General features: G+C 38.9%; 1 protein-coding gene and 1 long non-coding RNA gene across 9 annotated transcripts in view; both read right to left on the bottom strand.

Moving 5' to 3' along the window:
- The window catches only part of PTPN13 (protein tyrosine phosphatase non-receptor type 13), a 240775-nt gene that overhangs the window by 103245 nt on the left and 111303 nt on the right, over positions 1 to 26227 (bottom strand). For 7 of the 8 annotated variants that reach the window (XM_051819592.2, XM_008267633.4, XM_008267635.4 and 4 more), the window contains exons 7-9: positions 17585 to 18151; positions 4720 to 4815; positions 3979 to 4072 (exon numbers count right to left, since the gene is read on the bottom strand). In XM_051819592.2, the coding sequence (XP_051675552.2) occupies positions 3979 to 4072; positions 4720 to 4815; positions 17585 to 18151 (757 nt within the window). The remainder of the gene's footprint in view (positions 1 to 3978; positions 4073 to 4719; positions 4816 to 17584; positions 18152 to 26227) is intronic. The other variant, XM_008267636.4, reaches the window with a different exon arrangement.
- On the bottom strand, positions 5536 to 13637 carry LOC138843544 (uncharacterized). Its single transcript, XR_011378363.1, has 2 exons — positions 7454 to 13637; positions 5536 to 7089 (listed from the first exon to the last, which is right to left on the bottom strand). It is a non-coding gene; the product is annotated as an uncharacterized lncRNA (long non-coding RNA).

Raw genomic sequence — 26227 nt, 5'->3', positions numbered from 1 at the left:
ACTTGGTTACCATTCATGATGGCCTTCACTCATCTGTAGTCACCTGGTTCTTCTTGCTATTCCTCTAACATGCAACACATCTTCTCTATCATAGGGACCTTTGCACTTGTTATTCTCTTTGTCTGGAACACTCCTTCTGCTGTTATCTGCACAGATCACTCTCTTACTGTATTAGTTGTCTGTTCAAAGTCACCCCTTAAGAGAGACCTTCTCTAATATCACTGTCTATATAAACAGGATTTTGACATCATTTAATTTGTCAGCTATCTCTTCTCACTTAACATTCTCTCAAAGGAGTTTATCTTTGTTGTTTACAGCTCTAGCACCTCAAAGTTCCTAACACAGTAAGTGATCAGTAGTTATTTGTTGAGGGAATGTTTGAATATGATTTCATGGTTCACTGTCACTTAATGGTTGGAAGGAGCAAGGATAATAAGAATTTGAGTCTACACATTTTAACTCAAATCTGGAATTTTCAACAACCGTATCAGCTTTCTTTCTCAAATTACACCCACAGCTACTCACAGCAGCAAAAATAATTATCATTTTCTCTCTCTCATCACAGTGTCTGGTAGAAGTTTCTATAAGAATTAAAAGATTTAAGAGACATAAAACAAAAACAAAAACAATTCAGAAAAGCTGTATCACTGAGAGATGAATAAATAGGTTGTTTGGAATCAGGAAAAATGATCACCTCAACAAGCAGGGCCAGAGGCAGTGGGAATGTACCATGTATAAATTACACTTCAAAACCGAACACACAGAAAGGCTCAGATACGCTCTTTGGAAGCAGATTTGAATAGCCTTTTTGGTCACTGAAAGACACTTTTGATAGCTTAGAATCTAAAAATTACTCATTCTTTTGCATCTGACTCAGAATTTCCTGTTCATCTCCCCCACCCTCCATGATACGAATCAATAGCACTGTCTGGATCTGTTTTGTCACTTCATTCTATCTAAAGGGAATGGAAATTTTTACAAAGAAACATGCAACATGTATAAATATAGCACTATTTATAGTTCTCACAAATATGTGACCTACAAAACAACAGGACCTCCTGCTTGTGTACCAGCACATTAAGTTATTTTTTTTATTTATTTTTTTAGCCCACCTCCCCCCACCAGCCCGCTCTCCTTGGGCAGGGGATGGGTTAACTCAGAGCGACCTTTGAGAGCCAAGGAGGGGCCTCTGGGAACATATTAAGTTATTATCAGAAATCTCTACACATTCAAAAAATTTTGCACTTGACTAAGGAGTTTAGACAATATTTTGGTTCACGTGTGTTTCTGAGGGCAGAAAAAAGATGGAACTAGTAAATGAAGTAGAGTTTAAAACTTACAGAACACACAGGTATACCTAACAGTCTACTTCTTCTTGAAATTTTTTCATTTACTGGTACCTACATCTGAGATGCTATGAACATCACATGTGTGTGTGTTTCTATTTTTTTCCTCCCTACATCAGCTAGGAAACAAAGGATAGTTTATCCCCCCAAACTTGATGAGTGAAGCTTTCTTAAGTAAAATCTGGACATAGGCAAAATTAAAATTTTTCTCAAAATCTTGTTATTTTGGAGATTTCGTATAAAGAAAACTGAAATGTTTCATAAAATGCTTTAATTTTGCTTAAAGGAAATGTCTTTGAATAACAAACTATAAAACAAACTGATAGTAAATCAATTGTTAACACATAATCTCAATAATTCTTCCAGTTGTTATCTCTATTCCTGCATTTAACCAAGCGAAAAAGGACATAATATTAGCTATTCATAGGTTATCTCCAAATCAGTTGTGAAGAGTGACTTTTTTTTTAAAGAAAAGCTTTCTTGATGAATAACTGATATACATCAAGTGTATATATTTAAAGTATACAATCATACAGTATCACAACAAGAATGCTACTCTTTTTATTGCCTTAACCAGGACAGCTCTGTAATAGAGAGGAGTGATCCTAACAGCTATTCCTCAATTTAGCACCAAGTTTAGTGAGATTCTATATTGGTTCCTTATTGCTGTTCTTCCCCAAATGCTTTTGCTTTATTAAGAAAACTGTGGGGCTGGCGCCGCGGCTCACTAGCTAATCCTCCGCCTTGCGGCGCTGGCACTCCGGGTTCTAGTCCCAGTCGGGGCGCCGGATCCTGTCCCTGTTGCCCCTCTTCCAGGCCAGCTCTCTGCTATGGTCCGGGAGTGCAGTGGAGGATGGCCCAAGTGCTTGGGCCCTGCACCCCATGGGAGACCAGGAGAAGCACCTGGCTCCTGCCATTGGATCAGCGCAGTGCGCCGGCCACAGCGCGCCGGCCGCGGCGGACATTGGAGGGTGAACCAATGGCAAAGGAAGACCTTTCTCTCTGTCTCTCTCTCTCACTGTCCACTCTGCCTGTCAAAAAAAAAAAAAAAAAAAAAAAAAAAGAAAGAAAGAAAAAGAAAAAGAAAACTGTGCGGCTGGCACTGCGGTGTAATAGATAAAGCCACCACCTGTAGTGCCGGCATCCCATATGGGTGCCAGTTTGAGTCCCAGCTGCTAAGGCCTGGGAAAGCAGCAGATGGCGGCCCCAGTCCTTGGGCCCCTGCACCTGCGTGGGAGACCTGGGAGAAGCTCCTGTCTCCTAGCTTCAGATGGGCTCAGCTCCTGCTGTTGTGGTCATTTGGGGAGTGAACCAGTGGATGGATGACCTCTCCCTCTCCTTCTCCCTCTCCCTCGCCCCCTTCCCCCCCCCCCACCTCTGCCTCTCTGCAGCTCTGCCTTTCAAATAAATGAACAAACCCTTAAAAAAAAAAAGGAAACTGTAATATCAAGCACAGATTTATTTTTATCAAATATCTTGTTAAAAATGATCAAAATGGGGTCATCACAAGACTATAGGAAATATAAAATGTTAAGTAAATATAACATTGCTTTAGCTAAGTGATACTTAGCAGAGCTTTCCCTAAAATAAAATATAGACTCCTTAAAAAGCATAAGCATTAAAAAATTAATAAACATTGAAACATTAATTAAGGAATAATTTTAGTGCAGTGTATTTAATTACTTGGACTCTAAACCATGGATACATTGTTTCAATCACATGGCTAGGGTTACCCAGTCTATTAATAGTTTACAGGTGTGAAACAGTGTCTGGCATATTTAATTAGGCTAAGAGTTTTTGTCAATTTTCAAGTGATTCCCATGCATTAGGTGGCACTTAAACTGAAACAACTGAATTTAAAAGGGCTTTCATAATTTGCCAGAAAAATTTAAGCAACTTCTGGTTCTCTTATAAACTACAAACTTTAAATTAATGGTTTAGCATTATCAACATCTTCTGTTCCTGCAAGGGACCTGAATGCATGACTAGGTCAGACATTGATATACTCACACTTTACTTGACATCTTTCAGTTTAAACAAAGCGAATACTCAGCTCTAATATACTATCCTAAGCACAGCAAAAGAACAATACTAACTGCTGACAAATTTGCTGAAGTATTTTGGTATGAAAATGAACTCTAAACAGCTCAAATCAGGCTTTAAGAAAATACCAGAAGACTTCTTGTAAGCTAGGAAAGATAGAATGAATAATTAACTTTTTACATAATAGGTTACTTAGTAGTAGCCTAACTCTGGCCAGTCAACAAATAATGAGAACCTGTTTGTTAAGCCTGCTCCCACTTTCAAAGGGAGAAGTTTTTCTCTTAGAAATCAAGGTTTACTATCTTATTACAGATTTAATGCCATTCCATCACTTTCCTGTTATTGTACAGCTATATGAATAATTTTAAAAGTCAAACACAAACTGTAAATACTCAGATTCTAACACCTTGTTGTTCATATAATTGGATTAATGTCTGAGAAATTAAAGTGAAAGAGAGCTAAAGGAAGAAAAACTGAAAAAGGAATATTAAAAGAAAGAATACAAAAGCATTCTACTTGATTCTAATAAAGGAAAAATAAACATCTGCCACTGGAAATGTATTAAATTATACTCTTTCATATGACATACCTTGGTCTCTGTAACTGGCCTTGATTTGGGGTTTCATCTACCCCTGGGAGACCACTGCTGGATTCAAACCTCTTTGAAGCTTCACTTCTTCTCACTATTTGTGAATAAAAAAAGAATGATAGTATAGGTGACAAAAATATGATGCAATCTTGTTTAAAACACATATAACAGACAAGGATGATAATTTACAAAATCATATCCACATAACTAAATTAATGACATACAGTTATTAAACTCTTTCAGGGTAACTCATAGGATTTTTAAAAATAATGAATTATTATCTATATGACTACGATAACTGCATTGTTATTTGATTAAACTGCTATTAAGCTCCCATAGTACTATTAAATGGGTAACAACACAGTTTAAACATTTTACACAGAATTATTCTTTTTGATAACTTATTTCAACAATACTGAAATATAATCACGATTGTCTAAAAGAAAACTTTGGTTTATTCAGCCTAATGGTTACAAAACCAGTATCTCATATCACAGTGCCTAGGTTTGACACTTAGCTCTAGCTCCTGACTCCAGCTCCCTGCTAATGCAGGAGGCAGCTGGATGACTCAAAAAACTGGGTTTCTGCCACCTATGTGTGGGATTTGGATTGAGTTCTTGGCTCCTGGCTTTTACCTAGTCCAGTCTCAGTCTTTGTGGTCATATGGGGAGTGAACAGGAAAGTAGGAGCTCTGTCTTGCAAATAAATAAAAGCACTGTGTGTGTGTCAGATGCCTCTCACCTTGTCGGAAATCTGATTCAGAGGAAATAATGGATGGACTTTCACTCGAAGTACTAAAGATATCACTGTGGTAAGTTTTGTATCTTCGAACTGGTTCTAAAAGAATTAAAACAAAAACATTAGAAAGTAAATTCATTAGCAATTCCACACCAACCAAATAAAATAAACCTCTAATCTTGTGGGACTAGAACATTTTATACATTGTTTTAATTTACCAATTGCTGGTTTGATTCTAGCTCCCAGGCTAATGCACAGACGTAACTAGAAGGATTGGAAGGTAAGAGGTTGAGAAGATGACTACATACTATCTTTTCAAGAAATTTGACAGGGGGCAGCGTTGTACTGTAAGGAAGTTTCATGAACAATAAATAACTTTCAAAAATCTTATTAAACGAATGTGAGCGTGATTTGAAAGGATTATGACTGAAAATTTTTATTTAATAACACTTAATATTTACTGAATCTAGTACATTATATACAAGTTAAATAGAAGCACTGTTTTCAAGGGGCGGTAAAGTACTTATGTTTTAACATTGCAGAATCTAGGCAAAGTTTTTGAGTGACTTTTCCAAGGAAACTTGACCAAATTACAAACCTGGAATTGCAATGTATAAAACAATAAAACCAATAAGGTTAAAAAGACCCAAACTTATAGAGCCAAAATTATTTTAATAACTTAAAAAGAAAAGTAGGAAGTCATAATAAATCCATTCAGAAAACTGAGTACTTTTAGTCACTTTTATGTTATGTCTCACAATAACATTTTCACACTCCATATTAATAAATGAATGTAGTGTTCTCAAAACTATTTCTGCAAAGTAGCTGTAAGATCATAAATGAATTTTAATTTAATTTCCTTTCTTTGGTGGTGCTTTATTTTTTTTTTAAAGATTTATTTTTATTTATTTGAAAGGCAGAAGAAAAGGAGAGACAGAAACAGATCTTCCATATGCTGGCTTGCTCCTCAGATGGTTGCAACCAAGCCAGGAGCCAGGAGCTTCCCCCAGGTCTCCCATGTGGGTGCAGGGACCCAAGTACTTGGGCCATCCTCCGCTGCCTTCCCAGGCATACCAACAGGGAGATAGATCAGAAGTGGAGCAGCAGGCCTTGAACTGGTGCCCATATGGGATGCTGGCATCACAGGCAACAATTTGACCCACCACACCACAACGCCAGTTCCTGGTGGTGCTTTACAATGGTCTCATATTGTTTCACATGCCCACATTCCTCTCCTTAGTCTTTTTATCCCTTCAGTTTACTTGGATACCAGTAGGAAACTTTTTGCAATATCTGGGTTCCTTCTGTGAAACAAATAAATGTAATTTTGATGAACTCCTCTTAAAAATAAATCATCTTCCATTTAGCACTACTGGTCTGTCGATATGGATCACAGTACCATACCTTATAATGCTTTATTGCTTTACAGAAATAGAGCACTGGTATGCCAGAAAAAATAAATTGGATGACTAGTTGACTATGAAGGGCAGGAAGACCCTTGTCTTCTTCTCAGACTGGGGTAGGGGTATGGGGATCTATGTGAACTAAAGTAGTAGGAATCTCTCTTGGTAAGCCGGCTGTATTGTAGAATGTATCTTTTAAAATGTTGTTAGCCATGTTCCTTTCATGTCATGGCATGGCAGATACAACCAGATTAAAATTCCCGGCAATATTTACTAGTTAGCCATGTTTACAGAAAGGTATAATCGGATTAAAATTCTCAGCCAAAATTTACTACTCAATCATGCTTGCAGGAAATGTTAGCCCTTGAAAGCTTAGGCTTTCATTGCTGAATTAAATAAGTTTAACTTTTTCAGGAATTCTCATACAATTTTATGTCCTTTAGCAAGAACATTTTGGATTGGCAAATATGGAGAGGCACATTTTCCATGCTTACAGATCATCTGGGCAGGAGTATTTCTTGGTTCTCTGAGATGACCTGTATGTATAGGTAGTCAGTAGACACTAATCAGATAGAAGTGGTTCTCCCTCTGTTCTGTTTTGAAGAGGAGAGTAACACCTAATTTTCAAGGAGGTGTCCCAACATTATTAACAACTTTTCTTTTCAGTGGATCCATTTATTACAGATGTTGTCTATATTTGAATGTATACTTTTAGCCTTTTAGATTTGGTCCAGATCCCAGGCATGTGGTATTAAGTGAGTAATTAAAAACAAAAAAATCTCTATTTATTATAAAAACTTCCAAACAGACCAACAAAAACAAAGAATACAGCTTCATGTACTCACAAAACCTGATCATTGCTATGTTAGCTAGAAAGTTTCAAACTACTTTTTTTTTTTTAAATCAGAAAGATGCTCCTACAAATTTATGGATTACATTTTCTGAATGCCAAAATTTTTGTGCAACAGACCTTGGTATATTTTTTTTTTTTTTTTTTTTTTTGACAGGCAGAGTGGACAGTGAGAGAGAGAGACAGAGAGAGAGAAAGGTCTTCCTTTGCCGCTGGTTCACCCTCCAATGGCCGCCGCTGCAGCCGGCGCACCGCGCTGATCCTGGCAGGAGCCAGGAGCCAGGTGCTTTTCCTGGTCTCCCATGGGGTGCAGGGCCCAAGCACCTGGGCCATCCTCCACTGCACTCCCTGGCCATAGCAGAGAGCTGGCCTGGAAGAGGGGCAACCGGGACAGAATCCGGCGCCCCAACCGGGACTAGAACCCGGTGTGCCGGCGCCGCAAGGTGGAGGATTAGCCTATTGAGCCACGGCGCCGGCTGCAGACCTTGGTATATTAAGAATACCCAAATACATATTTCATTAATTCATATGTGGCTACCTTTATTGCAATGTTTTAACTGTATTAGCAAAATTTCAAGCTTTCACCATTCTAAGTGCAGAAGTAAACATACTTTCCTTGGATGGGATTAAATTAGTTTCAATATCAACTTGTCAGTTTGTAAAGTTCTTTTCTCAGCCTATAAATATCTAAATGAAGCCTTCAATGTACAAACCGGTGCAGTTTGGTTCATTTAGGGTTATGATTATTGCTTATTTCACTAGACAAATTCCTTCTTAACTTCCTATGAGTTCTTAGTTTTCAGATGCAGAAAATAAAGTTTCAGGAAAGAATTAGTGTCAGAGATATTAATGTATGTAAAAGTAAATGCAGTATAATTAGCATACACACGTCAACAAAAAAGAAGCACCAAATTGGGTGTGACTACATTTATAAAACACATGAAACATATATATTCTCTCCTGAAAAAGATTTCTTGGAATAGTTTTGAGAGAATGAATAGTTGTAAGGAACTAAAAAAAAATGACTTAAAGAATTAACATTTGGATAGAAACCTAGTTACAGAGATTTTGTATCACAAATTTTCTAAAAATTAAAGAAATCCTTTAATTTCTAATATTATGTAACCATAAATAATAGTACACTAATCTTGTCAGAATAGAATTATAAAAATCAGACAAATATTTTATGAACCTTTAATTGTAATCTTATCCTCTGAACAAAATTCATATGATCTCTATCATCATACCGGCTCATTTATACAGCAACAATAAAAAGAAAGGAGGTTTTTCAGTAGGCTAGTGTCTTTGATAAAAGACAGTCACAATTTCCATTACCACCTAACACACTTTGTACTTTAAACATATAAAATTGTGGCATATGGTCATGAAAACTAACTATATTTTATTTAGGAGATCAGAATCCAGTGATGAAGATTTGCATAATATTCAGGGCTTGGGGCCGGCACTGTGGCATAGTAAGTTAAGCTGCTGCCTGCAGTGCTGGCATAGCATATGGGCATTGGTTCCCTGCTGTTCCACTTCTGACCTGGCTCCCTGCTCATGGGCCTGGGAAAACAGCAGAAGACGGCCCAAGTGCTTGGGTCCCTGCACCCACGTGGGAGACCTGGAAGAAGTTCCTGGCTCCTGGCTTTGGACTGGCCCAGCTCTGGCTGTCGTGGCCACTTGGGGAGTGAACCAGAGGATGGAAGATCTATCTCCCTGTGTCTCTCCCTCTTTCAGTAACTCAGCCTTTGAAATAAAATAAATAAATCTTGAAGAAGATTTTGGGCTTACATAAAATTATTTCAGATGAAACATTTAACTCTTCAATTCCTCACATTAAAATCAATCTAAGCCAGCACAAACTGTAATCTCAAAACACATTTACTACTGACACACACTCAAGTTCAGACAAGTAATATGCAGAAAGTTAGACTTAGCCAATTGCAACAACAGAATTAAATAACTACTTTTAGCTAGGCACTTATTTCCATGACTTTAACACATGATTCAAATTGCAGATACAAATTTCAAATTCAACTGAAGTAAAATGATGTCTAATTTTGTAGCTTAGAACTTTTAAAAACCTTTTTTAAGCATATGGGTCAACCAAAGCAGACAAACACAAGTAATACAATTATGTATTCATACTTAGTGTTCTCTTCGCTTCTTTTTAAGGTATAAATTTCTAGAGATTATATCTTTTTTTATGTTTTCACTAAAGCCTACTGTCTTCTATACCACACCATGTTACAATCCATAGAATATGCTCTATAATTCTGGAGAGCTAGACATGATGAATAAAAATTTTAACCTGGATGAAAAAAGCTCATACAAGTGTGAAAGTATTTAAGGAAGGAAGTATATATGCAGAAATGCCCTGTTAATTATCAATTAGAATATAAATATAAAAGTTACAGAGAGTAAGAATGACAAAAAGATGCTGCTCAGAGGGTAGCTATGTCAAAGTCAAGCTGGGTCTATATGAGCCATGCTGTGGGTGGATTTCACTTAGGTCATTTTCTGGTAAAGTACCACATTATTTCTATGGACTGAAGTCAATATTATGTTGTTGTAAATATAGACAACGCAAAGTTTATATTGGTTTCTCCTTTAACTTTCCTTAGTGCTGAAAATGTGATTTGATTTTTCTACTTAGCTTAAAAGAGAAGTAAGTGTCTATTCTCAGGTGCATTATTATTTAAAATAAAAAATAACTTATTGTTCACCTCTTCTCAAATGCTTCTAAAACCAGTATTTCCTCAATTGAGTTTTGGTAAATACTGGACTAACTTTATATTGGGAATGGTTTAAAGCCATACTGCCCAATACAGTGGCTCCTAGGGCTCCTTTTGACTACATAAATTTAATAATAATATTCCTTTCCTCAACTGCACTAGCCATACTGCAAGGGCTTAAGAATGGTAGTCACTGAGTTGGATTGTATAGAAACAATATTTCCTCATTAAAGAAGTTCTATTGGACAATACTGGTTTAAAACATATTTCTTTAAAATCCAGCTCTGGAAACAATAATAAATACAAAATACATTGGCATCTTAGTAGCATAATGATTTCATAATTAATATTTAAAACTCATGTGATATTTGATCTTTATCACACAAAAATCTGTGCTTAGTCCTATTTGTTTCTGTGCAACTGATACAAATGAGATAGAAACTGAACATTACAATTTTTTTTTTAGTTCATGGAGTAATCTAAATAACTCAATCATGTATATTTTTTGCTACTCAAAGGGAAATAAGGTAAGGAAGTAAAAATGGAAATACTAAATATTGATGAGTTTTTTTTTAAGATTTATTTATTTGAAAGGCAGAGTTACAGAGGCAGAGGCACCAAGGAAGAGAGAGAGAGTTAGAGAGAGAGAGAGAGAGAATGAATCTTCCATACACTGGTTTACTCCCCAAACAGCTTCAATGGCCAGAGCTGGGAAGTTCTGAAGCCAGGAGCCAGGAACTTCTTACGGGTCTCCCACTCAGGTACAGGGGCCCAAGGAGTTGGGCCATCTTCTTCTGCTTTTCCAGGCCATAGCAGGAAGTTGGATCAGAAGTGGAGCAGCTGGGACTTGAACTAGGGCCCATATGGGATGCCAGCACTGCAGGTGGAGGCTTTACCTGCTACACCACAGCTCCAGTCCCAAATCTTCATAAGTTTTAACAAAGGAAGATGCGTCTGTAAAAAATCTCTCTTCATAAAATGTGGGGGATTCCCCCATGAAGAACTATAGCACTTATGAATTCATCCCCTTGCTTTTCTCAATTTGAAACTTCTTAAATAAAACATTAAGAGGCTTCAATAATGAGAACGGGCCTATATACTTGAGTGTTTATACATAGTTTAATTGTAGTATACAGACTTTAAGTTATATTCACAGAGAAATCACAAGACATAAAAATTAGGCTAGAACCAGCAGTCATGGCACTAGCAAGAAGCAGACAATATTTAATTTTGACGTTAAGAGACTGACTAGCAGTTCATTAAGAAACAGTTAACTATGGACATTTTTGTAGAAAATAGTTTTATCTATTGTGCATCCTTTCTTTGCTAGTACTATGTGTTGCAGAATGCAGAAGAGTTCTACTGTTAGAAGCAAAATTCTATTCAGGGTTCCCACCAGGCTGCAGCAGTACTGTACTACACTCACAGTACAAGTTCCAAGTCAGTGTCTCAGAATCAGGCATCTAATGCCAACCCACAGAGCAAAGCATAGGGTGTGTAGGGTGATTAAATCTAAGAAACATAGACAGGAGCCTCTTCCAGCTACTCTTATTAGAAAACAATGTCTCAGATTTTGTGATAGAGTAGAAAGAGGTAGAAAAGAAATACAGTGAATAAAAAGAAAAGGAAGAGTAGAACAAGATAATTTTATGTGGAAGTGAAAAGAAAAAGTGAAATTAAAGCACGAGAGAGAAAGTGACATCAAAATTTATAATTCCACAAGAGAAACCTAAGCTATGCATCTTCTTGCCCCTTCCCTTTTGCTTTATGTATGTGGAGAACTATCTGAAATGTTAATAATCAGTGCCAAATATTGACTTTTGATGGTTGACTTTCTTGTCAGCTGCAGGATGAGCCATCTAAAGGATTCTCCCATAGTAGAACACCCCAAACACTATCACAATTCAGTGCAGCATGCTGGAGCTCTATCTTAACCCTGAACAGTGTAGTTTACTACAGAAAGAAGCAAATGAGCCTTATTTTAGCCTTTATTTCATATTACTATTTTACTACATTAAAATGATCTAATTTTATTGAGACAAGAGGTTTATTAGGCAATTGTTTGGATGACCAACTTCCCAGACAATAAGAAAGTCTTCCCAACAAAGTATCTGGTCTCTTTTTAAAATTAAGATGGCAGAGTGGAAGCGTCGTATAATGGGACTCAAGAGACCTGGAATTATAATTTAGCTTCATTATGAATTATGAATTTTGTATCTCCTTTGGCAAACCAACCTACTTTGGGCCTCTTAAAATGGAGTTGTCTGGCTGAAATGGTATCTAGATTCCTTCCAATTCCAAACTCCATGATGTTAAGGTCTGCTCACCACATGCAAGTTTGCTGGTTGGTATTGCTAGCTGAGGAGATTCTATGGTAGTGATCGAGGCAAAAGCTCCTTTCAAAGCTATGGGACCTAGGCTAAGGACAGGGCTATGCATGTGAAGGTCAAGCAGACAACTGCGTTTTCTACAGTTCAACGATCCTCCTTACATATCCAGAGGGACACAAGGAAATCAGCAACTTCTTTTCTTCTGGTTATATAACACCCAATGAACACTGGAACACACTTTAAAAAATTTTAGAAGTAACATGTAGTGGCAAATCCTTAGACTGGAACTATGAAAATCCATAAAGGAAATCTACAATATCCCAAATGATAAAAAAGCTAGCTATTTGATTTGGGGTAAGCTATTAAATCTTCCCAAGCACAAGCAAATGCTTAGGTAACATGTATAAGACTTTTCATAATTCTAAATTACTGAAACCCCTTAGCAATTGTCAAATTTAAAGACCACAACAACTGTACAGGGCATTTATTGTAAAATGTTTTAAAACACAAATATTTAAAAAGAAAGAAGTGTGTACAATAAAATGTGTACATTAATGATATCTACTGTTCTGCTTGATATGCTACATACAAAAGGGATCTGGAGAGCCTACTTTTCATGAGAATTAAATGAGATAGGTAGTATTTATATTATTTTCTATTTTCTTCTTCTTTGTATAGTGACTAAAATCTTCGTATTAGCAATCTGCACTTTTGTTTGCACAGCTAACATAAATTACCTCACCTTTAGAAAAACAGTACAATCTTAAACCAGCAAGTTACTCAACTAAATAACAAGAATTATTTCTTTTGAATTTCAAACCTCAAACATTCCTTTCAAATAATGCATTTAGTCTAATGCAAACATAATTTATGACTAATTCCAAGGATAATAGAGGATTATTCAATGTGGTACAAGTAATTCCTCAATAAACTAACAGTTTTACATTTTACTTGTTTAACTTTGCTGTAAAATATCCTCTACAGGGAAAGTGGGTATGTTCTTTGTAATAGAAAATACTTTTTATAACTCTTCAACAGCAAAGAAAAAGAAAGATTTCAGGATAGAAACTGTCCTGTACCAAACAATTCAAAGCATATTTTATTTTTAAAAAGAAAGCTTTCCCTTTGCTTGCATCTCCTGTGAAACCTAAAATTTCAAAATCTAGAAATGATGTTTCATAACTAGTTATTTTTTAAACAAATAAGGCATCTTTATAGATGATGTACATTTGGAAAAATGTTGGTCCATTTGAATTTCATTAACACACATGTACACACATGTTGCCTAAAAAGATAAAGGAGGCCGGCGCCGCGGCTCACTAGGCTAATCCTCCGCCTAGCGGCGCCGGCACACCGGGTTCTAGTCCCGGTCAGGGCGCCGGATTCTGTCCCGGTTGCCCCTCTTCCAGGCCAGCTCTCTGCTGTGGCCAGGGAAGTGCAGTGGAGGATAGCCCAAGTGCTTGGGCCCTGCACCCCATGAGAGACCAGGAAAAGCACCTGGCTCCTGGCTCCTGCCATCGGATCAGTGCGGTGTGCCGGCCGCAGCACACCGGCCACGGTGGCCATTGGAGGGTGAACCAACGGCAAAGGAAGACCTTTCTCTCTCTCTCTCACTGTCCACTCTGCCTGTCAAAAAAAAAAAAAAAAAAAAAAAAAAAGATAAAGGGATCATATGCTATAATATTGTAATATATATACTTATAGGAATAAAAAAATCACCCATTAAACAAACATATTAGACTATTACAGTTTAATTTAACAATATATTTCCATTTTGTTTGATTTCTTTCCTGCTAAATTCTCAAACCAAGGTTCAAGCATAAAAACATTTCTTGGTTCAGGTATTTGGCCTAACAGTTAAGAAGCCTGTGTTTCATCATAGTGCCTGGGCTCACCAACACCTGCCTCTGAGGCTTGACTCCAGCTTCCCACCAATGCAAACCCAAACAGCAGCAGTGACAGCTCAGGTAACTGTGTTCCCACTATGCACATGGGGCACCCGGATTGAGTTCCTGGCTCCTAGCCTCAGCCTTGGCCTACCCCTGGCAATCATGGCTGTTTGTGGAGTGAACCAGAGGATGGGAACTCTATCCCCCACTTTCTTTCTGCCTATCAAATAAATTAAAATTTAAAAATGTATATTTCATAAAAATCACTTAAAAATTTTCCCAAACTTCACTAATCTGTAGTATTACTAATGTACCAAATATTAAATCAAATAATCTTCTGAAATTAAAACACAGATGAAATGATTAGAAATTTTTTTTTTAAAAGATTCATTTATTTATTTGAGAGGCAGAGTTACAGAGAGAGAGAGAGGGAGAGACAAAGAGAGAAGTCTTCCATCTGCTGGTTCATTCCCTAAATGGCCACAATGGCTGGAGTTGGGCTTATTCCCACACAGGAGCAGGGGCCCAAGTACTTGGGCCATATTCTGCAGCTTTCCCAGGCCATAAGAAGAGAGCAGGATCAGAAGAGGAGCAGCTGGGACATGAACTAGTATCCATATGGGATGTTGGGCCACAGGCAGAGGCTTAATCTACTATGCCACAGTGCTGGTTGATTTTTAAAATATTTACATTTTAACAGAAAATGTACTCCTGTGTTTAAAAGTTAGAAATAGTCATCTGGCCGGCGCCGTGGCTCAATAGGCTAATCCTCTGCCTAACGGCGCCAGCACACCCGGTTCTAGTCCCGGTCAAGGCACCAGATTCTGTCCCAGTTGCCGCTCTTCCAGGCCAGCTCTCTGCTGTGGCCCGGGAGTGCAGTGGAGGATGGCCCAAGTGCTTGGGCCCTGCACCCTCTGGGAGACCAGGATAAGCACCTGGCTCCTGCCATCGTATCAGCGCGGTGTGCCGGCTGTGGCGGCCATTGGAGGGTGAACCAAAGGCAAAGGAAGACCTTTCTCTGTCTCTCTCACTGTCCACTCTGCTTGTAAAAAAAAAAAAGAAATAGTCATCTATATTGGCAGGGATCTTCATCACTTATATTCTGAGCCTATAATGGTTTTATCTATCTATTTGAATCACTGAAGGTTTTTTTTTCTACAATGGACAAGATTTCCTTATATAAATATCTCCATGCGGCATGCTTTCTTATGGTGGCTGTTATACAGTTACATGATACAACATATGAAACATAACTTTGAAATGGCAGATTTTTTTTAAAGCTACAGGAAGAGCCTACTCTTTGCTGTCAAAAGTTGAATGGGAAATAATGCACAAAACAAATTTCCAAATTCTTATTTCCCGTTTTTGAGAGTTTTCAGATTAAAATTATACTATATATTATATATAACATTAATGTGCAACCTGGGAGGCAGCAGATGATGGCTCAAGTAGTTGGGTTCCTGTCACCCACATTGGAGACCCAGATTGAGTTTCTGCTCTCAGCTTCAGCACGGGCCAACCCTGATATGTCTGAACCATAGTTGTTGTGGGCATTTGGGGAATGAACCAGCAGATGGAAGCTCTCCGTCTGCCTGTCTTTTTCTCTCTGTCCCTCTGCCTCTCAGAAAAAATTCTGGTAGAAAAATGGAATTAAAAGTTAACGTGCATTTCTCATTAACTTTTTGAAAACCCTTCATACATAACAATTTCATTAAGTTGGATAGTGTTTTTTGAAACACGTGTTATAGGCAAACCATAATATCAACTGTTTTCAATAATTTCCTCCATAGTTTCAAATTCTTTATTGATTTGCAGTTCCTAATTTGAAAAAATATTACAAAAGCCTCTTTTACTAGAAGTAAAACACAACTCATATCTATGCTTAAAGCTTAAGTACAGAGCAACAGGCCTTAGCAAGAATATAGGCAGTCTGTGAATTAAAAATATACTGGAACAATGACCTGAAAGATGGCTATGACCCTTAACTATGCCCAATTCCTTTCTTTGAACTAGAAAGCATCTAACAATTTCCTTTAAGTAGTTACATCCCAGGGTTTGTTTAGGGAGCTAGAGCAGTTAAAAAATTTAAGTCTTAGAAATTGGGGCCGAGTGTGGCACAGCGGGTAAAACCACTGCCTGCAGTGCCGATATCCCATGTGGGCTCCGGTTCCAGCTGCTCCACTTCTGATCCAGCTCTCTGCTGTGGCCTGGGAAAGCAGCAGAAGATGGCCCAAGGCCTTGGGCCCCTGCACCCGCATGGGAGACCTGGAAGAGGCTCCTGGCTCCTGGCTTTGGATCGGCCCAGCTCCAGCCGTTGCGGCCATTTGGGGAGTGAATCAATGGATGGAAGACTTACTTTCTCTCTCTCTCCCTCTCTCTGCCTCTGCCTCCCAAAAAAATAAATCTTAAAAAAAAAAAGTACAGGATTAGGGGCTGGTGTTGTGGTGCAGTGGGTAAAGCCATCGCCTGCAGCACCAGCATCCCCTGTGGGTGCTGATTTGAGTCCCAGCTGCTCCACTTCTAATCCAGCTCCCTGCTGATGTGCCTGGGAAAGCAGCAGTGGATGGCCCAAGTACTTGGGCCCCTGCAACCACGTGGCAGAACTGCAAGAAGCTCCTGGCTTCAGTTGGCCCAGCTCCAGTTATTGTGGCCATTTGGGTACTGAACCAGTGGATGGATGATCTCTCTCTGTCTCTCCCTCTTTCTAAAATTGCCTTTCAAATGAATAAATAAATCTTTAAAAAAATGAGGATTAGATTGAAAATTCACTTATTTGTTTTGTCTTGTATATATTTATACCAGGAATAGCCTTTATCCATATGTCTAGAACATAATTTTATTCCATTCAATATATTGAGTTTTTGTATGAATCATATTTTTAAAACACAGCTTTTCCCTGGAATAATAATTTAGTATTTATAAAGTTACTTTATATTCTTCAAACTAATAATATAGATTAACCATTTATTATCTAATCTATCTTTGGCAAGCTCATTTTACCTGTGAGGTAACTTAGAGTTGGAGAGATCAAGCCCAACTGCTGAAGTAAAGATCATATAACTAGGGTCATTCCAACCTAGAGGCTCTGACTCTAAATCTACAAATAAGTATAAACCAAAATACTATGATCTTGAAACCGTAGGTTTAAAATTTCATTCCAGACCCAACCAATCATCCTCTTCTGGAGTTGTGCCCTACAGCGTGGTTTTTGAAGCTGGTAGTTTAGGAAACACTGCACATCACCATGCCATTCTGCCTTCCTAGGATTGCAGATTTGGACTTGCTCCTTCTCATTTCCGTCAGTCATTTACTGAAGCCTCTCAGAGGTAGCGCGTGACGGCAGTGCTGTGAAGGATGAAGAAGTCGCAAACACGCCTCCTTCCCTTGAGAAGCCTACAATCTACACACATACAACCTGAAACATCACGAGACCGGGAGTGACTGCACTGGGCGCTTCACAGCAATGACTCTATGAAGCAGCGTACTTCGATTAGGGACTTGAGGGAAGGGAAAACACACTCACAAAGAAGAGACTGACCTATGCTCAAAGGCTTGAAAATAAGATTTTTAGAATGGTTTCATGGCCCTTCTTTATTTCAAAACACAATTTTAAGTATTTCAATTTAGTTCTCTCTCAAATGCACAGGAAATTACTAACCTTCCACATTCATGGCTTCTCTCAGAACTTGAAGTTTCTTTTGTCTCTCTCGGATTCGGTCCAAAGCACTTGAAATCGCTGAGGAGGTGGGCAATTCCCGAGTGGGATATATTGGATCCACTTTCTGAGGACCAAAGACATCCAAGGCTATGCTTCCATCGGAGTATCTTGCCTCTTTTTTCCTGGGAGTAGTTGATGTGCGCCCTGTTACTGACTCCGGGTGACAGTGACGGTATCCCCCAGTCTCTCCAGAAGAGAAGTCTCTGTCAGTCATACAAAGCAAGTCCATGGATGACGCCCAAATCTTTTTCTTTGGAAGCCCATCAATGCTATGGATAACTTTTTTTTCTGGACCACTGGATTTGAACTGATAAAGGGAGTCAGTATTTTCACAGTCTTCATGTCCAGAATTAATGTCTGAGGAGATGTCCTTGAAATGCTCTTCTTCATCTTGTGTGTCTCTGATGGACAGAAATCCCATAGATTTACTAAGCCCTTTGTTAAGAAAGGTCTGATGAGAGAATGGAGCCTTGTGTATGTCTAGTACATCAGATGTAGAGCTTCTTCCTGGAATGATAAGAATCTATGATGTATGCACAGAATTTTTAGAAAATAAACTGGTTTGTAACCCATTATGGACAATGAGCGTGGTGGTAATTTCCTGCTTTCTCCAAATGAGGGATAAGCGATAGAATTGGATGGTGAATTGTGAATTGTGATAAAAGTAGAGATGCTAATGCTCATATAACTTTTTATAGTACAAAGTCTCACATTTAATAAAATAAATAACATATTGAATTTACTTTTTTGAGTAGTATTAGTTTATATTCACCAAAGGTGAACTATTTGGTTCAAAAATATATATAAAAGTATTATATACAATCTAGTTTGATAGAATATTATCCATGAAGTGATTTGGGATAATATACAGTGTACTCCTTTAACTTCTAAAGGTATAACTCAAACATGTACTAACCATTATAAAGCTCTGGTATATGCTGGTTTTTACTTTATTTTATTTATTTGAAAGAGTTACAGTGAGAGGAAGAGACAAAAAGGAGTGAGATCTCCCATCTGCTGGTTCACTCCTCAAATGGCCTTAATAGCCAGGGTTAGGCCAGGCCAAAACCAGGAGCCAGGAGCTCCTTCAGATCTCCACATGGGTGCAGGAGCCAAAGCACTTGGACCATTCTCTGCTGCTTTCCCAGGTGCAGAGGGAGCTGCATTGGAAGTGGAGCAGCTGGGAATCGAACCAGTGTCCATATGGGATGCTGGCACTGCAGACACTGGCTTAACTCGCTACAACACAGCGCCAGCCCCTATTATGGTCTGTTAAATATGTTCAAAGAAGAAAAAACAAATCTGACTATATTGTGGATGAAAATAATGTGACACTAGGAATTCTTAAGTATCAAGGTTTTATTATAATACATAAACATAATAATATATATTATTTATAATATTATAAAATATTATATGTTTTCAGACATTTTTATAGTATTTGAAATTCAGATAATTTGATTGTGTTTAAATCATGAGGGAAATTTAATTTTTTCTATGGCAGATCACCATGTACTAAAATGGTGTTTTCAGGGCTGGTGTTGTGGCACAGTGGGTAAAGCTGTGGCCCATAATGTCAGTATCCCATATGGGCATCACTTTGTGTCTCGGCTACTCCACTTCTGATCCATTTCTCTGCTAATGGCCTGGAAAAAGCTGTGGAAGATAGCCCAAGTATATGGACCCCTGTCATCCACGTGGGAGACCCAGATGAAGCTCCTGGATCCTGGCTTTGGCCTGGCCCAACCCTGGCTGTTGCAGCCACCTGGGAAATGAACTAGTGGATAAAAGATATTCTCTCTCTCTCTCTCTCTCTCTCTCTGTAACTCTGACTTTAAAATAAAATACGTCTTAAGAAAAATAGACAACAAAATTCATATATCAATGTATCAACTGCAATATAATACAACTTCTTATCCTTTAGTTCTTGATGTAGTTTAACACCAGTAAGACTTTCTAGTTTTCAAAGCAGCAGTTTATACATGCATTGAGAAATACAAAAAAGTGTCTCTCTAGAAATTAATTTATGACAGCACTCCTGCCTCAGAATCAACCCTTGGGACATTCGGATATGGCTAAAAGACCCATGAGAGTCTCACAGGCATGGAAAGCCATGACACGGTGGCAAAAAACAATCTAAATGAAAGATCCTGGTGAACAAGACGCCAGCAGAAGGATCAGGCCATCAAGGAGAGAGGCGCCTTTCTCTGAAGGGAGGAAGGAACCTCCACTGTGATACGGCCTCGACTAAACAAATTCAGAGTTGGTGAACTCAAGGGGCTTCCATTGCCTAGACAGCTCATAGCAAGAGTCTCGGGTGATTGCTGACATCATAAATAAGAGTGCCAATTGTTAAATCAACAATGGGAGTCACTGGGTTCATGCTCCCCATGTAGGATCTCGGTCCTTAATATGTTTAACTATGAAACTCAAAAACAACACTACTAGTCGAACAATACCCTATACCTGATTCGGTTGTGTGAGTGCAACCTGTTGAAATTCCTGCTTAGTATATACTAAGTTGATATTCAGTATATGAAGGTAATTGAAAATGAAACGTGATGAAGGGCGGGATGGGAGAGTGAGTGGGTGAGGGGAGGGCCACGGGAGGGAGGGAGGTTGGGGGGGGAGCCACAACAATACAAAAGTTGCATTTTATATTCTACTTAAAACTATTGGTTGAACTCTGTAATTATTACGCAATTACTCTTAGGTGTTTAATTAATGCTATAACTATAACTCAAATAGTATTTTACACTTTGTGTTTCTGTGTGGGAGCAAAATGTGGAACTCTTTACTTAATATACGCTAAATTGATCTTCTGTATATAAAGATAATTGAAAATTAAAAAAAAAAAGAATTACACTACAGCCATGTAAGACTACTTCCATAAGAAGCTACGGCAAAGGTACAGAACCTCTGGACTACTTATGTAACTTTCTGCAATCTATAATTATCTCAAAATAAACAGCTTTTAAAAAGTCAAAAAAAAAAAGAAAATTTATGAATCCATAGATTCAACAAAAGTTTTATATATATATCCATTATCAAAAGAACTGTAGAAAAATACTTAATAGTTATTAATTCGGTAGCTCATGAACACTGACAACTTAAGATTTTAATTGTTTTTAAACCTATAAAATTTAATTTCCTGACCATAATTTTTTTTTTTTTTTTTTTTTTTTTTTTTTACAGGCAGAGTGGACAGGGAGAGAGAGAGAGAGACAGAGAGAAAGGTCTTCCTTTGCCGTTGGTTCACCCTCCAATGGCCGCCGCACCACGCTGATCGGATGGCAGGAGCCAGGTACTTTTATCCTGGTCTCCCATGGGGTGCAGGGCCCAAGCACTTGGGCCATCCTCCACTGCACTCCCAGGCCACAGCAGAGAGCTGGCCTGGAAGAGGGGCAACTGGGACAGAATCTGGTACCCCAGCCGGGACTAGAACCCAGTGTCGGCGCCGCAAGGCGGAGGACTAGCCTAGTGAGCCGCGGCGCCGGCCTGACCATAAATTTTAAAATCCTTAAAAAGTCATAGAAAAATGAATTCATTTCAGAATGGCAACAAGTAATTGCTTATTTGAGGAATAGATCCAAACATTGGGCTTTTCTTGAACTCGCCCTCCTCTGAAAATGGGTCTACTGAAATGTAAATAAGGATAACATCCATATTGGGGGCATGCCATATAATGTATATCAAGAAACACACCAAACCGCATTTAGACACTGACTATCACAGACTCTAGGTCCTAATCAAAGTAATTTGAAAACTTATAACATGTCTGTGTTAGCATATTCTCAGGTAAGTTACAGTCTTAAAGCACATTTTGAAACTCAACTTGAAATTTTATTGTATAGAGAACAGGAATATTTTTCAAAATTGATAGATTAGATTAAAATGACTGAAGGATCAAAAGGCATAAATGAATTCACTTGTCTGCCGCCTTCTATCTTTACTATCGGTAAACTGTCAAAACTTGGAAAAAAGTAAACAAGTACATATGGCTGACATAAACTCATGGTCACTCACACTGGACACTCATAATACCATTTAATAGTAAGTTCACTAACTTTCCACAATGACTTTTTCTGCTTCTTTTTCTGTGTTCCTCAATCTTCAAATTTGCCACCTTAGCTCCCTGCTCTCCTTTAGGTGATGATTTTTCTCATATTCCACTGAGAAAACAGAAATGGTCAGAGGAGAGCTTTCTCATCTTTCTGTGACTAATCTACCTAACTACCTGTGTCTGCAGATATTCTCCCTGTTTGGAAAAAGGAATTTTCCGGCCGGCACCGAGGATCACTAGGCTAATCCTCCACCTTGCGGCGCCGGCACACCGGGTTCTAGTTCCAGTCGGGGTGCCAGATTCTGTCCTCGTTGCCCCTCTTCCAGGCCAGCTCTCTGCTGTGGCCAGGGAGTGCAGTGGAGGATGGCCCAAGTGCTTGGGCCCTGCACCCCATGGGAGACCAGGATAAGTACCTGGCTCCTGCCATTGGATCAGCATGATGCGCCGGCCACAGTGCACTGGCCACGGAGGCCATTGGAGGGTGAACCAACGGCAAAGGAAGACCTTTCTCTTTCTCTCACTGTCCACTCTGCCAGTCAAAAAAAAAAAAAAAAAAAAAAAAAAAAAAAAAAAAAAGGAATTTTCCTACCATTGGAAGGCCAATCCCCAATACAAATTCTGGATCCCCTCTCCTTTTATTTTATCAAAGGTTTTGCTTTGGTTAACTTCTGCTATATCTGCTTATATCTTCATTACTCACCCTTTGTACTGAGTCATCCCCATTGGTTTATTAACATTATCTAGAATCTCCTATAATTAAATCAAACTTCTCCCTTATTACCACATTTCCCTCTAGCTACTGCTAACTCCAATTTCCTACTTCCTACTTGTTATTGTATCCTCTTTACTCAGCTTCCAACTACTGAAAACCTTGGCAACTCTCATTATGTATCTAGAAGGACCTTCACTTTCTGAATCCAGTGGGTACTTTTGCATCCCTATCTTACTTCCTAGCCATAACTGATACTGATGACTATTCCTTATTGAATCATTTTCCCCCTTTACAAGTCTGGTTACCTCCTACTCCTCAGATTGCTAATTCTTAGAATGTTTTATTCTCCTTCTCTACTAGATAACCAAAAGCTGGATTTCATCATGTATCAGTTTTAGAATTCCATCTTTTTCTAATAATTTTACCTGTTAAAAAGTTTTAATTATTATCTAAACCCTGATAAATCCCAAATTTATATTCTTAGTACCACCTTCTTCACCTTGAAACTTATGTAAGTGAAATTTCAGAAGCACCTGAAATTGAGCATGCTTAAAACTGGTGTTTCGCTTCTCACATTGAGACATTGAGAACTGTCCACTCCCCTTCAAACTTTCCTATTACAATAAGTAGTCCATCATTCAACTAATGGCTTAAAATAGAAATACGACACCGATCCTCAAATTCTTCAGCTTCCTTAGTCCACCACATCAAATCCGTCAGTAAACGTTGGGGATTTAAATTCTCAAAGATACTTTACTTCAGGGCCAGCACTGTGGCACAGCAGGTAAAGCAGCTGCCTGCAGTGCCAGCATCCCATATGGGTGCCAGGTTCAGAGTCCCAGCTGCTCCACTTCTGATCCAGCTCTCTCCCCACTTCCGAGTGAACCAGCAGATGGAAGACCTCTCTCTCTGCCTCTCTTTCTCTCTCGTAACTCTTTCAAATAAATAAATCTTTAATAAGAAAGATACTTTACTTCACGTTATTATTTCCAGTTCCGCTGCCATCACCCTGTTCCCTGTTGACATGCTTGGTTGACTAGATCTCTGCAATCGCCTTCAGAAAGGCCTTCCTGCCTCTACCTGGCTTATCCAATTAGCCTCTACTCAGCAGCCAGAATCACTTTTCTTTTTTTAAGTGGATTGGGCATTTTAAAAAAGTATTTATTAATTTGTTTGAAAGGCAGAATGACACAGAGGGAGGGAGACACAGAGAGACAGAGAGAATCTTCCAAGATTCTCCTGTTTCATCCCCCATTTGCCCCCAAGAGCCAAGGCTAGGGCAGGCTTAAGCCAGGAGCCAGGAACCCCATCTGGCCCGTCATGTGGGCGGCAGCGATGCAAGTACTTTGGCTGTCATCTGCAGACTTCCCAGTCATATTAGCAAGAAGCTGAATCAGAAGAGCTGAGTCAGGTGTGGACTATAACTGGCATTCTGATATGGGATGTGGGTGTCCCAAGCAGTTGCTTAATCTGTACTACAAAGCCCACCTCCAAAGTTATCTTCCAAAAATGTAAATTCTACTACCCTGTTTACCAAGTCTTAATGGTGTACAATTGTATTTTATATAAAACCTAAACTCATTTCAGTTCTAACACTTGAATACTTTTTAATCTCATCTCTATTTTCCCCATTCCTCCCATGCTACATGTTTTTAGGTTAAAGCCCCTTGTGAGTTAGGGCCATTGTATATACTGTTCCTCTGTCCTGAACACTGCTCTAGATCTTTCTCAAGATTGGTTGCTTCTCATCCTATAGTGTTTTTTAAAATTAACTGATTTTATTTACTTAAAAAGCACAGAGGAAGAGAGGGAGAGGCCTCTTCCACCTGCTGATTCATTCCCAAAATGGTCCCAACTGCTGGGGCTGGGTCAGGCAGAAGCCAGGAGTTGAGAATTCAATTCACATCTCTCATGTGGGTGACAGGAACCAATCTATTTGGCTACCTGCCTAGGTGTGCATTACCAGGAAGCTGGAAGGCGAAGAAGAGCCAGAACTTGTACTGAATAAGGGATGAGGGTGTGCCAAACAGAGGCTAAACCCCTGTGCCAAATATCTGACCTTTCTTTAGCTTAATTTTAAATAGAATTTTGTCAGATAAGTCTACTCTGGAAAAATTTTAAAAATATATTTTGGTACAAAAAAAGAAAGAAAGGGGGGAGAGATGGTAGCGTGGAGAGAGGGGGAGGTAAGGAGGAAAGGAACATCCTTACATTCCTAGAATTGTATCTAGGAACTATATTGAATCTGTTAAAAGCTAATTAAAATTAAAGATTTACTTAGTATTTATTTGAGAGAGTTACAGAGAGAGAGGAGAGACACAGAGAGAGTTCTTCCATCCTGGTTCATTCCCCAAATGGTGGCAACAACCAGGGCTGGGCCAGGCTGAAGCCTGGAGCTTCTTCTGGGTCTCCCATGTGGGTGACAAGGGCCCAAGGACTTAAGCCATCTTCCACTGCTCTTCCCAGGCCATTAGCAAGGAGCTGCATTCCAAGTGGAGCAGCTAGGACTCAAACCTGTGCCATACGGGATGCCAGCATCACAGGTGGTGGCTTTACTCGCTAGGTCATGTCGACCCCTGTAGTATTTTTTTTAATAATTTAGTTCTGACAACTACAAATTGTGCTAAATAAAATGATAATATAATCATATGGAGTCATCGTAACTTTATATTACTAAAGCACTAAGGAAAAAGATCATGTATTGTCTTTAATACTAGCACCATTTAATGACTGTATTTGAGACTAAATAAAATGCAGCCTCCTTAATTGTTTTCCAAATCATTGTAAACATGTGTCCAGGCTATTGCAGTTATTTTACATCATAGGTAATAAACAGCACTGGAATCATAAATTAAGTACACTTCACTACTCATTTTGATCACAGGGAATTAAATATTTTTCTTTTCCCCTGAAAGCAATGCCGTTGGAGCTACTCTTACATTATTTATGGCGAAACATTCTTGGATATTCTCCATCCTGGTACAGGTAGCTGCTCCTTCCACTTTATATACAAAGCATGCTTAGTTCAATTTGGAAAAGTGTCTGTATTAAAACTATTCATTTATTATACATCTGTCATCACTTCTACTCACTTGCCCTTCTTTCACCCCCAACTGAAACAATAACATAAGGACCATGTTTTACACTGTAAGGAGCAAAAATTAAAAAGCTTCACCATAATATTAACAAAAATAAGCAAGAGCCAAGCTGATAACAGGAGATCTGCATGGACTTGGTAAGAACCACCCATGGCCTGTGCACATCCTCCTTGGGACTTTATCAACCCTACCCTGACTGTCCAAAAATACATAAACACAGACTGAGGAGGCCACTGGGGACTCCGAACAGATTCTTCTGAGTGTGGCCGAGCAGAAGCTCCGGGTCAACCTCCACATTCAGCTCTTCTTGTGAGAGAGTTCTCCCAGCCAGCCCTGTGCTCCCAGGCATTGGGGCTCTGCTGAACCGCCAGCCATAACGCTGAGACTGAGTGCCCTTCAAGAACCTGTGCTTTCCGGCTCAGAGACACCACCCCTGCAGATGCTGTGCAACTCTGCCCTCTACGGCTAAGACACACTGGAGGTACCCTGGAAACCTTGGGTGGTTTATCCAGTGTGTTCTGTATGCAAATTCTAATGTATGATTTCCCTACTGCATAATTAAAAGCCTGATTGGGACCAACACTGCCTCCATGCCATCACTACACAGTGACATACTACTTTTTGTATTTTCTAGTTCTCAATAAAACATTCCAAAAGCATCCTTGTAGAAAGAGGTTGATTAAACTTTTCTGAAATCTTTTAAGGCAAAT

Source organism: Oryctolagus cuniculus, chromosome 8, assembly GCF_964237555.1.
Source record: "Oryctolagus cuniculus chromosome 8, mOryCun1.1, whole genome shotgun sequence".
Taxonomy (NCBI): domain Eukaryota; kingdom Metazoa; phylum Chordata; class Mammalia; order Lagomorpha; family Leporidae; genus Oryctolagus; species Oryctolagus cuniculus.
Note: the sequence above shows the minus strand (reverse complement) of the source record. Positions and strands in the feature narration are given on the sequence as shown.